Raw genomic sequence first — 18,928 nt, 5'->3', positions numbered from 1 at the left:
GCATCTGGCATCTCTTCACGTGGTGTGTTAACAGGTATGTTTCGGTGCGCCTGAAGCCTGAGGTGACATAACACTCTTGTGTGGGTCTTGATGAGACGTTTACTTAACGCTGGCCTGGAGTGTTGCCTAGGAGCTCATCTGTTTCACTATTTAGCATTGACTGAAGATGAATAAGGAACAGCCTGGTTACCCGGAGTTAAGCACAGCCCTGAGCGTTTTATGAGATCTGATGAAAAAAAGACCATCAAGAAATTAAAAAGATATATAAACAAAAACTATACTCCAAATCAGTCGGGGTGAATATGACCGTCTGAGCATCAGAGGGAATAAATAATGCAACTCTTTAATTTGCTAAGTAGCAGAAATGTTTGGCAAATGTTGCAACTTTGTCCCAAAAACTGGCAACTCTTCAGGCCACAGCCTTTCACTCAAGAGCACTCAGTAATAAATCTTGGTGCATTGTTTTATTCAGGCTAGACAACAGCAGTCTGTTCATGACTCTTATTAACATTCTTTTTAGAAAATGAACACTAGCCTGAATAAAGCTTACAGAAAGGCGAAAACAGTAGCCTGTCTGGAGAGCCTGTTCTCCTTCCCAGGGTGTTAAATGCTGCTGTTTTGCCAGGGTATGCATGTCAGTGGTATGCACAAAGTCCTACAGCACAGCAAAAGTAAAAACGAACATCTCCACAGAGCTCTACGTTGTCCTGTGAAAAAGGAGAAAGTATACTTTGACTCCTTCTATAAGAATTTAAGCAAGTAGGTAGCTGCCAGGTGCTGCTATTCAAATGTACTTTATTAACTGCACATCTGTCTGTGTGAGCACCTCTACAGAAGGAGTTTAATGTACTTTATATACTTTAATGTCAGGTACACGTCAGTAGTGTATGTGCCAGCAAGTTCACTCTGAGATCAGAGAAACTGCAACAAACCCAACAGCTACATTACAGACTCTATAAGCCTCAGTTGGCATTTTAGTCCCAGTACAACACAAAAGACTGAACAAGTCTTCTCTCTAAAAAAGACGATGGCAGCACAACTCAGGTTTCCAAAATTGCATCTTAACAAACCACAAGACTTCTTTAAGAATGCCCTTTGGACAAAGAAAACCAAACTGGAGATGTTTGGCCCTAAATTCAGGTCTTTTAGAGTGAAGGGCCCAGTTCTGAAGACCTTCTATGACTCTGTGGTGGCCTCAGCCATCTTTTACGGTGTGGTCTGCTGGGGCGGCAACATCTCTGCCGGAGACAGGAAGAGAACAGACTGATCAGAAGGGCCAGCTCTGTTCTAGGATGCCCTCTGGATCCAGTGGAGGTGGTGAGTGACAGGAGAATGGTGGCTAAGCTGTCATCCCTGTTGGACAACATCTCCCACCCCATGCAGGAGACTCTGAAAGCACTGAGCAGCTCCTTCAGTGGCAGGCTGCGGCACCCACGGTGTGGGACGGAGAGATTTTGCAGGTCTTTCCTCCCCATTGCTGTCAGACTCCACAACAAAGACTTCAACTGATCAAACACACACATCCACACATGTGCAATAACACTAAGTGCAATACTCTTTTCTGGCATCGTTGTATTATACTCAATTGTATATAACATTTGTATTCTATTTTATTCGATTGTATATAGTATTTTATTTTATTTTATTCTATTCTATTGTGTACAGTATCTCATAGATATATTATTCCAGTGTTTTTTCTCTAATTTTTCTATGCAACTTGCACTGTCCACTGCTGTAACAAAACAAATTTCACACACGTGGGACTAATAAAGGTTATCTTATCTTATCTTGTCTTAACCGTCAGCACCACATTTAAGAAAAGCTAAATGCATGACATCAGCACAGTCCTACCAGCAGTCAAACAGAGTTGCAGAGGGGTGATAGTTTGGGCTTGTTTTGCAGCCACAGGATCTGGACACCTTGCACTTGTTTAGCTCACCGCAAACTCTGTATACCAAAGTATTGTCCAACAGCTAAAACTTGGCTAAAGTTGAATCATGCAAAAGGAAAATGCAACAGAATCACTGAAGAATTCAAGAATTGAGATGTTGCAAGAGCCCAGTAAAAGTCCAAACTCCAATCTGACTGTAACGTGGGACACTAATGGAGCTGTGCAACACTAAATGCCCACAACTACCAAGGAACTGTAGCAATGCTGTCAAGAAGTATGGACCCAAATTCCTCCACAAAGATGTGAGAGACTGATAAAGTTATACAAAAAAAACCCCACTATAGCTTAAAGTTAGGATTGACTTCTGTATGACTTATCTGTAACTGTGACAATGTTTTACAGGTTCAAAAGAATGAATATAGAAAGTAACAAATAAAAGCAGTCCAGGCTTTTCTGCTATACTTGTCCACTCACTACTGAGCAAAGCCAGGCTATGGGAAGCTATAAATAATAAAAACGTAATAAAATTATTACAATGCACCGCTGTTGCCAACTTGATATGGAGCCCTAGGTCTTGAGCCAAACAGTAGCATAATAAACATCACCCTGCACCCCATCTCTGCCCTCATCACGTAGAGTTTCCCTCCCACTGCCTCCTCTATCAAAAACACAATTACACCCCTGCATACAACTGTAAATCCAGTAAAAAACAGTTACTATGCTGCTCTGCCAGCAGGCCAAACAACCATGCTCTCACACCTTCCGACAGGCCAGACAGCCTTTCTCTGGTTATAGATAGATGCTAGTGGTGAGTTTTCACAGGCCAGAGAGCAGATGGTCTGACTGAGCAGTATCAAATCTCTAATACTACAAGGCCATGCAAAGACGTGAACTGGCCATCTTTGCGCTCAGTTGCCAACACACTGCTAACAGCTCCTGAAAGAAACCAAGTAGTGGGAGCTACTTTCTTAACAGTCATGCCATACACAAGCACAGAGCTGGTGTAACATTGATTTTAGTGGAGTTTACTACATGCATTTATCTTCAAATGAAAATGAAAACTTTATGATTTCTCAAGTAAATCTTACATTAAAGAAAGCCTTCGAGAAATCTGTATAAAGTCTAAATCTAAACATAAACCGGTCCGTGGCGCAAAAAAGGTTGGGGAACGCTGACATAGGGGCAAAGGTCATGTTTCATAAAGCAAGGCATAAAAAAAACTACTTACATTTAAAAAATATATATTTTACAACTTAAAGTGTCCATTTGGTTTCTGCTGATGGCTCAGTTTGAATATTGGAACATTAGAATAAAAGCAGGACAGCAACCGTCCTAGATCTATGAAAAAAAATGGAGGTTGGCAGTTGAGTGCATTGAATATTTTCACATTTGACAACTGATTTCAAGCAGCTGTGGTGGCTAAATGACTGAGTGTACGACACCCTCGACCACTTTTGATCGTCACGTAGTAACACAGTTAGCACCTAGCTGAAAGCGACCTGCCTCCATGCAGTCGTGGCCCGACACAGATAGTCCTGCAGCTACTCTCAGAATTGCTAAAGGTTTGCAAAATAACTGCTGTCTAATTTGCAAACACAGATTGCCAACACTTTACAATCAATCAGAGTGTGCCAAACTACTCGTCTGCAACTCATCACTTTGCAATCAGCGACTTGAATCAACTGGTTGGCAACTTCGTATATTTTTTATAAAGCAAAGTGAGCGTCTTTCTTTGTACGTAGATGGCAACAGATTTGTAAAAGTCAAGTGCTGCATTATCACAAACAGATTGCATGTAATTGTAACTTGACCACATTCGATCACAAACTAATAGCAGACTGACTGTGTCATTTATCACTGCTTTGATGCACCAAAGTTGCTTTGAAGATGGCAGCTGTTTGCATGTGGTTGTGGCCTTTGTCCCTGTCTTTGAAACAACAAGAGTGTGAGTTCATTGCATGCAGTACAGTGGCAATAATCTTGGTACTGATGTGGTCTCCAACCACTAATTGCTCTGCAACTTTACCATAACTAGTTTGACTCTCCTGGTCACGTTGGGCTTTTCTGTTTGGGATCTTTTGTAAAAGAGCCTTCCTGCCACCTCGTACATGTGTGAGATTAATTGTTGATTCCAAAACAGACACGGATGTGCAGTAGATAAAGTGCTTCAAATTTAGAGAATAAAGTGACTAGAAAAGCGCTAAAGGCCTGTCCATTTGCCAACTGTAATGCCAAGCTGCTGCCACACATACAGAGAACATACATGAACCTTGGCAACCACATTGCCTATCTGTACACACAGTGTTTGCCTACCTTGTTTTCTGAGAGGTTCACATCTGTTGTCTTGGCTGTGGCGTCCAGGTCAGTCACTCCTCTGTTGAGGTTCAGATCCTCTGCTGCTAGCGCCTGGCTCACCTCCTCGGCATCAATGTCGGTCTCTTCAGCGACGGTCGCCGTCTTCTCTGCACCTGTTAGCTCCCGAACTGAGCCCAGGAAAGTACATACACACACAGGTGGATAAGCACGCACACCTGCACACACACACACACATGTAGGCGTGAGCATGTACGCACACACACATGGGTGGACAAACATAAAAGCGTTTAAGAGAAAAGTTTCCACACAGCCACAGTATGCTAAATAGTTGACAATTTTTTTTTATTGCCACACAGATGTCAAATTTAATGTCAATTTAAAATAAATGTACTGTTGGGAGCACACTCTGGCTTCCATTTAGTGTTCCTGTTGCTGTTAATTTATTTCCAATACAGAAATCAGTGGTGGTCTCTGAGTTTTTACAAAGCAGATATTAACTGTGATGATCAACAAAATTGCTTCCTGTGACACAAAATCAAAACAGCTGCTGTTCACAGCCAGCCCTCCCACTCTTCTGCTTGTGGCCCCATCGCTTTTAATCAAAATTTTAATGGAGATATCCATTTTCCTTTTATTTGGTAAAGACTACTTTTGTTGCTGTTAATAGTTCCAGCAATCCAAACATGTTAATTTAGTAAAAACACTGTTGAAAGCTGCCACAGTTTATGAGAGATCGATGCACTGAAAGACATTTTTAAAAAGTACCATTAAAGTCAATTAAAAAAGCAGAAATATGTTGATTTAACTTGATATTTGCCAGCAATGATTTCTCAGTTATGAGATTCCTCCTGCCTTCAGATATTTCCTCTGTAGAACTTTGTCACAGTCACTGAAACACTTCCTCCCAGTACCTGGAATGTCTTCACCCAATTCAATGTGAACCTTGTAACCAAGGAAAGCCTGTGTTTCCATATTTTATTCCATAAAACTGCACAACTGCACTGCACTTGAAAACTGCCCACAAAACAAAATTGCATTTGTTTTCTAGCTGTTAAAAATACACTTGACTGGCATAGGGGCTGCACTCCCTTCACTGGCAAAACTATATCAGCTGGCAAATCCATCTGCCCACCACTGGCTATCACGAAATAAAGCGAATAAGCATGAATATAAGAATATATAGTGGAAATACACTCACTTTCATCTATTCACCTGCTCGTTAACACAAATATCAAATCATCCAATCACATGGCAGCAACTCAATGCATTTAGGTATGTAGGCATGGTCTAGATGACTTGCTGAGGTTAAAACAGAGCATCAGAATGGGAAAGAAAATGTGTTATGGTTGATGGTACTGGTCTGAGTATTTCAGAAAGTGGCGATCTACTGGGATTTTCTCACACAACAATCTCTAGGGTTACAAAGAATGGTGTGAAAAGGAAGTATCAAGTTCTTTCCGAGCTCGTTGCAACCAGTCTATTCAATTCAATTCGATTCAGTGACAGGATAAAATCTGCACTGTATGTTCCTGGTATGCAGAAGAATGCATGTCTGAATCAAACATTAAAGCAGATGGGCTCCAGCAGCAGAAGACCACACAGGGTGTCACTTCTCTCAGCTCGTTTTCCCCTCTTGTGCACCCAGCTATTAATCCTCTCCTCCCCCTCCACTCAAACCTCCTCTCCAATAGTTTGGAAGGAGCACAGCTTGTCATCTCCAATACTTACCATTCAAAACCTGCTGCCAGTACTACTCTCACCTTTTCCTCCATTACACCTCGTAATACTCACCCTTTCTACTCAACTGGCAAAGCTCTGCTGCCCGGTGTTTACCCGTGCTCTCTGCTACTGACATAATTTCCCCCTGTTGTCTTTGCTTCCCAGTTCAGCCTCAACTCTTTCCAGATGACTTTGTTATTGTTAATTACACTGAGAGAAGAAAAGAGCTAAGCTCCTTTGCGGGGAGACTGTTGCAAATTGAGAAATGGTGCATACATGGGCCTGGGTGGGAGCCATTTACAAATGACTAAAGAGAGCAAGCGTTATACGTCTTGGATAAATGATTACATACAGCAACACTTCCTCTTGGAATGTGTGACCCTGGTATGATGAATATGGCATAACTATTATTTCAAGCACTTGGGGCAGGGATAGCTCAGTAGGTAAAGTGGTCGCCCCATGATCGGAAGGTCGGCGGTTCGAATCCACTTAACGGCTACCCTGAGGTACCCCTGAGCAAGGTACCGTCCCTACACACTGCTCCCCGGGCGCCTGCTTAGTGGGCTGCCCACTGCTTCACTGAGTGAATGGGTCAAATGCAGAGAAAAACAAGTAATTTCCCCATGGGGATCAATAAAGTATCCATTATTATTATTATTATAAAGGTTTAGCAAAGTAGATTTCCCCGAAGTTTATAATTCAAATGAAAAGTGATATGTAAAATTAGCCACCTGTGCATGTTACACTGCAGGCTCTACACAGATTCACTGCAGAAGTCCAAATTAAGCTTTAGGCTCAAACCACGGCTCATATAAGAAAGTCAGCCGCCAGCTGCCTTCAGCCTCAGTGCCCACCCATGTCCACTGTGGGTGCAGACGGTGGTGACAAGAGGCCCAGGTGGCAGAGGCCTCCAGTGCCTCGGCAGAAGTGCAAGTAAGGGAAGGGCAGGGTTGACCTGAGGGAAGGGGGAACTGAACCCTTCTTTGTCTCCAAAACGCTGAGGGAAGCCTGGAGACAACACTGTGGGCAACCATTAATTAGACTCATCTGCATGGAAACTTATATGCAGTGAATATTTTTCTGATTAGTACAGGGAACGGGGGGGTTATAAAAATGTAATCAGATTCAGTAATTTACCTTGTTTAAGCTACTGGAATATTCTAAATCTTTTAAAACCAAAGTAGCAGCAGCAGCAGTGGTTCATTACTCTATAAGTGAGTGTGAATTGAAAGAGAAGGGGAAGAAAACTGTGGAATCACTAGCGCTTCAATTCACTGTTAAAATGACCAAAATTACTTTGAGCTTTTACTGTTTCTTAGTTGAAAAAAGGGTTAAACAGGTATAAATGAACTGGAAGCAGGTGCAGTTGTGTTGCTTTTTGTCACTCCATGAATAAAATAGTCAAAAATCACACTGACTGAATCAAAATAACTTGCTCAAATAAACAGTTTTTGTTTTGTGTGCTTTTAAACTGTAGCTAAAAAAGTTATCATATAGCCCGTGGGCTTTTTACCCAGCACACTTAGCATTCACTGACTATCTAGTTACTGCTGAATGGATATTCACGCCTGTGGCTCTGTTATAACTTATGCTAAATTGAACTGTAATGACACTGGCATTTGTTATCATTCAGTGGGCTTCGTTAGATCCAGTTCCAAGGTTGGAAGCTGACTTTACAAAGTTCTTTGTTGTTTATATTACTCAGTCTGGGTTGGACAACTCCTCTGAAACAGTACAGAAACATTGCCGCACACTTTCTTCTCTTCCTTTTCTTCCTTCTTGTGACTCCCTGCTGTTCATCCCAGTTCTCCATCCCCTCTCCTCTTTTCTAATCTACATTTGGTCTTTCTTCTTCCTTTCATCCTCCTCCTGAGTTTATTTTCCCCTCTAACATCATTTCCTCTTCCTCATCTCAACTAGACATGCCTTCCTCCAGCACACTATCTCCCCCTTTTTTTCCTCCCCTCTCCTCTCATTGCCATGATAATTAGTTCTTCAGATAAGCACATTGGCTGTGCGTGACGGCGCTTGTGTTATTTAACACACCGTGACAGTGAGTGCGTGTGTACAGACCTCTCCTTGTATGCATGTGAGGTCCTCTTTACAATGTGTGTGCGATGCACAGTTAGAGCGTGTGGGTGATCTCCGGGCTCATCAGCATGTGAAAACGAGTTCGTCTTTGGAGGGCTGGAGGGGAATCTGCAAATAACATATCCCTGCCCGGTGTAGATCAGGGCAGGGAGGACGACCAGCAGCTGGCCGCTGTAAGATCTGGAACAATGGTGTAAAAGAGCTGCATTTGATGACTCCTTGTCTTGTCCTCTCAGGACCCCACTGAGAGCCACGTGTCCCCGGGCTGCCACACAACCCAAGCCGTCCAGACATCAGGCAACGGATAAAAGTAGCTCAGCCCACCAGTGTTGTTGTGCCGTTTCTCTGTGTTGACTCATCCATGATATTCGCTCTAGCATACCATTCTCCTTCTTTCCAGTTTGGGCACAATACAGGCAGGAATCTCATCTACAGCACATCTACAGCTGTGTATGTGCAGTGCGTCTCCAGTACAACCTGTTAGTGCAGTCTGAGGACACATGACTATGCGAAGTGTGTAGGTGTTTGTGGGCACTGGGGAATGTGCTGACAGCCCTTCAGATTTTGCTTTACTTTTAGGACTTCCACAATGGAACTGATGACACTTCTTTCCCATTTTGCTTAGGGCATTAAAAACATACTTTTTAGGATTACAATCTGATAGAACAAGTGCTAATGGACTCTCACTGGTTCTTCCCGAGACTCTTTCCTATCTCAAGGTTAAAACTGAAACTGACAACACAACGTTAGACAAGTTAGAAAAGCCGATAACCTGGGTATCAACTCAATGATTGGCAACATCTCCATTTTTCAGCATGACAATGAGCCCAAACACAACTAATATGGTATAAACCCAATGGTCTTCATGTACTAATATGTACATTCTTACACAGTGTAAAAATAAACACGTATGCTATACTACTGTCCAATTAATGAAATGTGACCGGCCTATTTTGTTCCTACATTTGTTAATAAACGAGAACAGTTCTGAAGCAACAGTCTCGTATAATCACCATACTCTTCCACCCACATTTCTCTTTCTAAGGAAATGCCTCCAGGTGAACAGAGAAAGCGGTGACGCTACTGTACTTCTAAGGCAAGAAAGCAGCAGAAAGTCCAGCTGAAGAAATGAAAACAGTTATGTCCAAAGGCTCCTTTCTCATTTACTATGTGTTAATAGACCTCTTTGCATTGACTCATTACTTGTAATTAATCTCCGTCTCTCTTCCACAGCATGTCTTTCATCTTGTTTTCCTTCTCTCACCCCAACCGTTCGTGGCAGATCGTCGCCCCTCCCTGAGCCTGTTTCTGCCGGAGGTTTCTTCCTGTTAAAAGGGAGTTTTTCCTTCCCACTGTCACCAAAGTGCTTGCTCATAGGGGGTCATATGATTGTTGGGTCTTTCTCTGCGTGTATTATTGTGGGGTCTACCTTACAAAATAAACCACCTTGAAGCGACTGCTTTTGTGATTTGGCGCTGTATAAATAAAACTGAACTAGCTGAAATTATAGAAGTTTTTAATATGGTTTCCTCTGAGACACCCACCGTGGCTCAAATAAAGGAAATAAATTTGGACATCAAAAGAGATCAGAAACTCAGGGCAGACTGGAATAATGCGACGACATTAGCCTGTTGCATCCAGCAACGATATGTCATTTTTAATGAAAGATACGATAATTTAAGAGACGACAAAGAACACAGGTTCAAATTAAAAGCCTACACCTTTCAATTGAATCTTCTGTTTTCTTTATATCAAATGTAATAATTCTTTTATAATTTAAAATTCAACTGTAATTTTTAGCATTAATAACAATAATAAGGATAATAATACTTCATTTGCTTGTCCATATGGTCAGAGACACTTAAATTTGTTTGTACAAACAAATTCAGATACAAATATTATAAATGGCTGATGAATGATGATGATGATGAATGTTCATACGCGTAGGTTACACACAGATTTGTGCTTATGGACTATTAGTAAATACTTATTTTATAATTATAATTGTATTATATTAATATTTTAAATCAGTTTCATGTCTTCCAGTTTTGCTTTTACGTTTTGTTACGGAAAGACACTAACAAACTTCTACAACATTCCCTCAGTTACTATTCTTAATATTCTCAGTTGCCAGTGGTTGCACGGCTTCTATTTTAGACATCAAAGGACCTTGATATCTCTACTGTAGTCCACTTCACGTATGTTACACATTGATGCTGATGGGGACAAACAGACCAGAGGCTGGCAACGAGGCCACCTTTAGGAGAATAGCTGCTAAATTTATATCGGATTTAGTTTATACAACAGATTTATGTTAAAACAGGAGGCATCACTTTAGATTTTATCAGAAGATAAAAATAATGAATTGGTTATGTCGTAAATTAGTCTCATGGTGGTGAACCAAGGAGCAGAGCAGGCAAAAACCAACAGCCATCAGTCTGTTTGGATGCTACAGTGTTATGGCAACAGTGCAGCATCCAAACAGAGAACATCTTTCTTGAGAGGAAAGACAAAGGTGAAGAGCGACTTGCTGCATAATGAGGATGGAACAGAAAAAAAAAAAAAGCTTTTGCAGTAAAAAGGCATAAACATGCCATTTTGAATGATGTTCATATCAACTGTAACCATAAATTATCTTGGGGATAATTTCTGCATTTCTATGAATGCAGAAGCAGAGAGGTGATTGGAAATAAGCGAGGCAGGGGGAAATTACACAGGATGGAAATTGCAAGTATGAGTCTTATTCACTCAGCCACCTGGACAACCTCCAGCTAATATGAAAGAGCAGCACTGAATCCACCCACAATTTAGGCACTCAATTTAACAATGTTTTGTTATGGGCGTCTAAAAAAAAGACAAGGTCTATCAGTCTATCGGCAGCACAAGCCTGGCTGTTTCTATCAGCAATGTGCCCTTTGTTGGTCCAGAAAGTCTGCTCTCAAGGTCTGCTTTTAATTTTGGACACACCGACAATGTTTTTACTGCCACAGCCAAACAAGCCTCGAGTCTCCTTCACAGCACATGCCTCTGAAGCACTACATTACATCAACCCACACACGTCTATCTATCCGCTCACTCCCTGCGCAGTTCTCATCTGAAAGTAAACCTCGTAAACAGCTGTATTTACTCGTCTTAAAATCACAGTGCGTTTTATCTAAGTGGGCGCTTTACATGGCAAAATAACATTTCTGGCATCTCGCAGAAAAACAATCTTAGACTGTCTCTGTATGAACTTGCCTGTCAGCGTTCACTAACAACGCCTGCTGAAGGTAAAACAACAAATGAATTACCCTGAGACAAAACGTCACTCAATCAATCGTTGCATTTGCTCCTGACCTCTCCTCAGTGAGCTCGCATCTACTTTTTTGTCTTTTAATGAGTTCAATTCAAATTGAAAACTCGCACGCAACTTTCACCTTGCAGTCTTTAGTGCCTCTGCAGCTCCACCATTCTCCAAAGTGATCACAGTATGCACAACTGAACTTGCAGTAAGCACTTTTTAACAGACTTGAGGCCACAGCAGAAGTGCTTTAATAGAATAAAAAATGGAATGGTGTTCGTGTCTACCTGTGACGGAGGAGTCATTGCTGTTCTTGTCGCTGTGGTGGTCGTCCTGTCCATCTGTGTTCTGCTGCGTGTGCTGCAGACTCAGTTTGTGACAAACTTCAAACGCCTGCCCGACTGTCCGAACGATACGCATGGCCTGGCTCTGCGAGGGTGAGGAGACAAAGAAAGACAAATAAATGTAGCTGTGATTCTCAGAGTGTTATCAGCTGCATTTTTGTGTTGACATTTGGTTTTAAAGAAAAATTAAAAACTCTTTGCTGCGTTGCATTTTCTAATCAACTTCATCTAGTGTGGCATCTTTCTCCTTAGGCTTCCTCTGACTGGGTTTCTGCAGATGTTTACCCAGAAACCAATACATGTTTCTGGGTATAAGGCAATGCAAACCCCATCACGAGCCACCAGGGTGATTTTACCAGATAAGACTGAGCCCAGTGTTGGATTCCGACTGGACCCAGAATCACTCTTGCCCAGCTATATCAGTTTTTAAAAAAGAAATGCGTCAGTTACATGTTGTATTTTCTTTAATTTAAAAAAAAAAATAATAATAAAGGTTTAGGTAAAGATTGAAGTTTCCATTTAAACTTTTTATGTCAAGAAGAAGAAAAATTAGACATAAATGACAAAAATGAGACAAAAATGACACATAGTACTCACTAGCTGGAAAGTTTCTGAATAATTTCTCATTACTTTTTTCAAGGGTGTAAACTTGAGGTCATGTTAACAATCTAGTGAAATGTGGCTTACATCGCCCGAGGTCTTCAAGATTTATTGGTGGAAAACTGACAAAAAGCAACTATAATTCTTACAAGTGTGGTGTGTGTTATCAACATGTAGACAGTACTGTATAAAGATTTAAAATATCACATCACATTTGACCTCTGACCTCTCCTTTTAGGTTAATAGACTGATCTAAGGTCAAAGTGAGAAGCTATTTAAAACTATGTTTCTTACTGCTATTGCATTAATAAATAGGAATACAGGGAACAATATAGGGGGATTCTTTTGCCTCCAAAAACCATGTCACATGACCTCTGACCTCACTTTTGATTTCACATCTGCATTTCTTTTAAGATGACCCCAAAAATTGTTTATCTTCAAAGAAAATATTGCAAAAGGAAAGAGAATGAGGTGCCCAGTTAATTAGCAATATACGGTAGTATTAGATTATATAATATTATATATGTACCTTATTCATGTTCAGTTATTTACAGGTTACTCCTACTATACTATTCCCTTAAAAGTAAATACTGCCCAGAGACTGAGCCGCCTCGGCAGAACTTTGTACTCTCTGAATAATTCTAGTTATTATTATTATTGTATTGTAGATGCAGCTCTTTGTTGCTTTTATTTTTTTGTTTGGTGGGGTGGTGGGGGTGTTTGTATTTCAGCACATTGAGAAATTTCTCCTTTTTCCTCCTTCTAAGGCATTTCAAACAAATAGCAGCCTGTTGTTAAAAAAAAATACTCCAAACTCTGAATTTCTACTTTTGACTGGATTTCACTTTACCCGCAGGCACACCGACTTTAGTGCCTTTGCTCATCTCCTCCTTTTTCCTCCTTCGGCCCTGCTCTGAAAAGGCAGGTCAGGCAAAAACAACTTAGACGCTTTCTATCTCCTGTCAGGCATCTGCTCTATCTCCTCACAGTAGAAAGGCGTAAAGGCAGAAAAGATTTCATTGTAAAGCACTCATTCTCAGCTGAATGAGTATAAATGGATGAAGCGTGGCCTAAAAGCCACAACACAATACACACATGACTGAAGGACCAAATCCTTTCTTGCCCTGCTTGTCAACACTGGACTAGTTTGAGGCTGTGTCCTGTAAGTGCTAACAGCATTAGTGCAAGCTCTGTATGGGATCAGAAAACAGTTGATGAGTTAGTGGGTTTTGACAGCAACTGAGCTCCTGGGCTTTGGCCTCAGCCCACAGATGTGTTTCTGTATCAGTAGTAATGTTTGTCTGCAGTCTTCTTACAGCACATTTTATTATTCATTTTTTTTAAATTAAATCGACTCGCTTCAGTTTAATTTAGTGCTGATGTTACCATAGTGACCAGCCATCAGGTGGCACAACCAGCAGAAAGAATTTATGACCTCCCAGTGTGTCACATACCTTCTGACCCTTACAGAATCAACAGTCGTGATGACTAAGCTGCCTTGCTGGCATAAAAGCTCCATGAACCTCCACTTTGTTGTGCTCAGTCACCTCACTAAAAGTCACTGACAGCATAAAGCCATTTGAAAACTCTCTCTCTCTCTCAAAAAAACAACAACAAAAAAACACTTTTAAAACCATAGAAATAAAAATTCAAGCCAAACTTTCAATGAAAATGAACATCAGAAATACACTCTGTGCAAGTAAACACCCTGCTGTCAGCTCAAATAGAATACTGAGGTGCAAAATAAGCATTTGGTTTAGCATTGCCTAAGTTTGTTTATTAAAGTGTTAAGTAGCAGGCGTCCCACTCTGTGCTCTCTCTGCATGCCCGAGCTCCTCTCCACACCTCTGAGATCAAACCGAGCCACCCTACGGAGGAAGCTCATTTTGGTTGTATCATTGACCTCATTTTTGTGGCCATATGTGAAGCCCATAAGTGACGGTTGGCACATAATCCGACTGGTTCACCACAACGGTTAAGCTGACCACGTACAATTCGCCAGTTGAGCTCATGCTCCATGTTGCGTCAAGATCCCCGGAGAGTTAAACCTTTAGCTAGGGTAGCATTTCCGTCAACCACAGAGGAGCATGCCACTGGTTTCTGGCTTCAGATTTGGAGGTTTTGCTACCACCACATTGCATGCTACAGGTTGTTGCAATTAAGGTAGTCAAATCCCATGATCTGTGTAAAGCAGGAGCTTGTTTCCAACCGAGAATATCTGTGCCAAATTATTTCCATTTCCAATTTCAATCATCCTCTGCTTCATCGTCCTTTCAGGAGTTCAATCAGCGTTATTTTATATATAAACTATCAAATCTAATCAAACTATATATCTACAGTTTAATAATACAGTAACACCGCACGATCTAATTTGTAGAGGGATGAAAAACAGAGCTGTCTAAGAATTCTCACAGTGACATGACTAAATAACTTCAGAACCAAAAAGAATTGAAGAACTAACAGTTTCAACCTCTTAAATGGTAAATATTGCTATGATGAGATTTTAAGAAATCCTAAGGATTTTTATTCACGCTAGTTGCAGTGACTAACTGGTAAACTGATCACCCAGAGACTGAGCGTGCAACCCACATAGCACCCATACTTCAAAAACAGAAATTCATAGACTGTAATGTAAAAGGTTGAGTAGTTGTTTTGTACTATATAGAAAACTTCTGAAGAGTATTTGCCAGATTAGCTGTTAAAGCAATGCTTCCCTCCACCTTCATAAAATAATTTAGTGTTTGTTTGTCTTAACACATCTTCCTTATTGGTATTCAGTGACAGTGTCATCAACCAACCAGGCGTCATGAATACAAGTAGCTGATGTTCAAGATTATAGTGATAAAAATGCAAATTAAAAGAGATGTATTCAATTCTGACATCTGCTTCCTCTCTTTTCTAATTTTCTGGAGACGAGTGTTAATAACGTGAGACATCATCGCTCTATGGGCATTAAGAAAGGAAAGAAAAAAACTAGTGACCCTTGAAGGCAAAACTCCACTTTTTTTAAACAAGGAAAAAGTTGTTCTGAAAATGATAGATGATGTTATTCAAAAATGTTAAGTATACACTTGCAGGCATCTCACATTTGGAGCAACTCTTGCATCCTTCACTCATCTTTCCTCCTTGGAGCCGTGGTCCTGTTTTTCCACGCTCTGCCGTTCCCATCTTCTTCATTTCCTCCTCCATTATCTCACCCCCACATCATCTCCTCCTTCTCTGTGGACCCCATTCATGTCTTCTCACCCCATGCTGGTCCTCAGACTGACAGTAAACAATCGTGTTTCCCTTTGAAGATGTTTGTTCCACAGGCAGTCATACCGGGGATGAGAGCAGATTCTGGTGTTATTGTACACAGCGAACACAGCAAAGCTCGGCTCCCCTGCCTCACACACCGACGCGTTGGAAAACACACAATTGAAAACAATGCTTTATACTTTTTCATTATTTTAGTCCTTTTTTTCCTCCTCTCCAATTCCCCTTTCTTGTAATTGACTCAACAGTTCAACACATTTTTTGTGCTTCTGGCTCAGAAAGATGACTTCCTCGTTCTTAATCCTACTAACAAAACCCCAAATTGGTTCCACTAAATGCTCCCATTAAACAAAAGAGCTAACCTCATTGAACTGCTGAAAAAAATGCTTGGGACATGGGCTGCCGCTGGGAGCTCAACAATGATAATACCATACTGAAGTAATAAGGGCAGAGGCAGCAACAATCCAATTCAATTTCAATTCACTTTCATTGATATAACAACTGTTGTCTCAAGATGGTTTATACTGTTAGGTAAAAGTCCTGGAGAGAAAACCTCAACAGTCAATCAACCCCCTATTAGGAAGAACTTGATGACAATGGGAAGGAAAAACACCCTTTTAACAGGAAGAATATTTTCTCTGCAGCATACTGGATCAACTCTACAGCTTTTTAAAGAACCTTTCAACAACCTAAATTACAACAATGAGACACTTATAAAAAAAGAAGAAGTCCTAAATCTGTCACCTGACCATGGCCTTTCTATGGCAGCCGGGATAGACTCCAGCCCCTCCTGCAACACTGATGAGGATAAGCGGAAGAAAATTTATGGATGGATGGATATAATAATTTATAATGGAACAGAGATACTCAGGTTTCAGGGTTATGGAGAATAAATGTATAAATAGGAGAATTTTTTTAAGGCACTTTGGGGCCAAAACTGGCAAAGTCAAATCCATCTCAGTCTTTCATCTTTGCTAGAGTGAGCAGCAAAGACTGAGGGCACTACACAGGTCAGGTGTCTTTTTTGCAGCATATCAACCAGTTTAATTGCTTCTTTAAGAAGACATCCATATTCCCAGGATCTTAAATATCTATCCTCAAAGGCATCAGGAGCCAGTTCAGGGACTTTAAAACAGCAGTGATGTGAGCACTCTACTTGCTCCAGTTACAGTCTGCCAGAAGTACTTTGTAAGCTGCAATTGTTTTAAAAGCTTCTGGGGGGAGAGTAGAGTGCAATGTGCTGCAGTAGTTAAGTTTAATTGTAATAAAAGTATAGACCCGCTTCTCAGAGTCGCTGGGACAAAAGAAAACTTGAACCTTTTCATGGGGGCTTAAATAACTGATTGCTGCTTTGGTAAGGTCTCCTATGAGACCGGAAAACAGAAAAAAAAGCTTTTTCTTCTTCTGGTCAAATGTGCTTATGGACAATTAAGTGCTTAGACAGTGAGATTAACGTGGAGGAGATTCTCTCTGTTGCTATTCTGTTGAAACTGAACTGGGACAACATCTTAAAGAAGTAAAACCTTGCAAAGTCAAAAGTGCCAAATGCGAAGTCCCTTTCAACAAATACAGTTTTAGCCATTTGTTCAAAGTCTTTAAATATTTTTTTGATGTAATTTGCCCCTTAGTTATGACCGTTGAGATTGGCAATGCCAGAAAAAATGCCCTTGTTCATTTTAAGAGCCAGCTGGGTTAACAAAAAGTTGCATATCATAAATACACAACCATATTTTCCAATTATTCCCAACATCACATTCATAGCATTACTGTACGCTGTTTACCTTTTCAACCAGACTGCAGTCTTTTGAGTCTGGATCAGATTTCTGATCCAGACTCAGAAATCTGATACTCAGGGGTGTCCAACTCCAGGCCTCAGGGGCCGGTGTCCTGCAGGTTTTCGATGTGTCCTTGATCCAACACAGCTGATTTAAATGGCTAAATTACCTCCTCAACATGTCTTGAAGTTCTCCAGAGGCCTGGTAATGAACTAATTTGACCCAGGGTGATATCTAAAACCCTTGAGGCCTGGAGTTGGACACCCTTGGTCTAACTGGACTTTCCATACAACTATCTATGGCAACTGAACCAAACCACAGACTTCATATTAACAATAGATGCAGCCTCTGGGTCTGAAAAGTATCCTAATTGTCAGTAAACACTTTCCCAATGACTTTATATTCTCAGAACCAAGCTCCAAGTCTTCAACACATGACAGCATGCTTTCAGGCTAACACGTCCAACCAATGCTGCCAATCGCAACATGAACCAAGTATTTTTAGTTGGGTAAACATATATTAACTGGAGAGACACTTCACTCTCAGATTGCTGGTTTACTTGTGGTTACTAGGGTATTTAAAAGTAGAACGGATAGCAGAGTCTTTGGCTTTCAGGCCCATCTTTGTGCTTACAGAATGCTCTACATTTAATCGTAAATTTTTATTAATCTCTGGGTAGTTCGATTGTTAGTGTTTGGGGTTTTACAATATAAATGCTTGCTGTGATGTGGCATTATTTGAACTGAACTGAAGTGAAGTAAATTGAAGTTAACTAAAAAAAGACATAACTAACTGTTCCTTTGAGGTCCTCTTAATATAGAAATTCCTTGAATGTCCTTAGTGTTACACCACTATGTTCAATGCTGCTTTTAACACAATTTCTTTTTTAACTAACTTTTTATGAAGACACTTGCACTTTATCTGAACATTTTTTGCCTTCAGCCAATTCTCTAGCTAATCTCCAATTGTGGCAGCTGACAGGATCACTAAAAGATCTGTCACTCAAATGCAAAACCTCGATACCCTGCTGGAAAGGCTGCTGCTGCCTATGTTGGACATCTGTCACCATCTCTGTCAAGTCCTCTTTTTTGTCTCCAACTCTGTCCCCATCACTTTTCCTCTCTGTCAGTTCAACTAAATAAAAGTGTATCTTTTCCTTATCTTTGCCTTTCTATCCCTTTCTTCTCTACATATCAAGCCTCTGGTGAGCTGGCTCTTCCTCAGTGATGACGAGATGAAGTCTGTCCAAAAGTGTGATGCATTATTTATCCTGAATTACCCACAGAGGTTGAGCGGTGCTTTGGCTGTCCACTTGCAAGTCTTGGCACAGGCAAAAATAAGGGGCAAATGGGAATATAATATAATCTAGGAAAGAGCAGGGTAAACAAGAGCGGGGGTGGTGAGCAAGGGAATTGCTTGTGATTAAAGAATTGCCACATATCTCTCTCTTCATATGCCTATTCCTTCTGTGATGACAGTTTCCTCTCGTCCTTCTACAACTTACGCAGACATTGCTCAGTGTATACAAATCTTCTATAGCATATAAGACAGATCATTTCACTGGCGTATCCTTTAAAGATTTGCATTAGACGCTCTCTGATCACTATAATGATCAGGGCACAGCATAGTCTGATCTTCAAACACTTTGATTGAAATT

The 18,928-nt window shown here is 40.8% G+C and overlaps 1 protein-coding gene across 3 annotated transcripts in view; it reads right to left on the bottom strand.

The window, feature by feature from the left end:
• The window catches only part of LOC113008767 (carboxyl-terminal PDZ ligand of neuronal nitric oxide synthase protein-like), a 233,425-nt gene that overhangs the window by 70,976 nt on the left and 143,521 nt on the right, over positions 1-18,928 (bottom strand). For 2 of the 3 annotated variants that reach the window (XM_026146482.2, XM_026146483.2), the window contains exons 6-7: positions 11,585-11,726; positions 4,205-4,422 (exon numbers count right to left, since the gene is read on the bottom strand). In XM_026146482.2, the coding sequence (XP_026002267.2) occupies positions 4,205-4,422; positions 11,585-11,726 (360 nt within the window). The remainder of the gene's footprint in view (positions 1-4,204; positions 4,423-11,584; positions 11,727-18,928) is intronic. The other variant, XM_026146485.2, reaches the window with a different exon arrangement.

Source organism: Astatotilapia calliptera, chromosome 17 (assembly GCF_964374335.1).
Source record: "Astatotilapia calliptera chromosome 17, fAstCal68.1, whole genome shotgun sequence".
Classification (NCBI taxonomy): domain Eukaryota; kingdom Metazoa; phylum Chordata; class Actinopteri; order Cichliformes; family Cichlidae; genus Astatotilapia; species Astatotilapia calliptera.
Note: the sequence above shows the minus strand (reverse complement) of the source record. Positions and strands in the feature narration are given on the sequence as shown.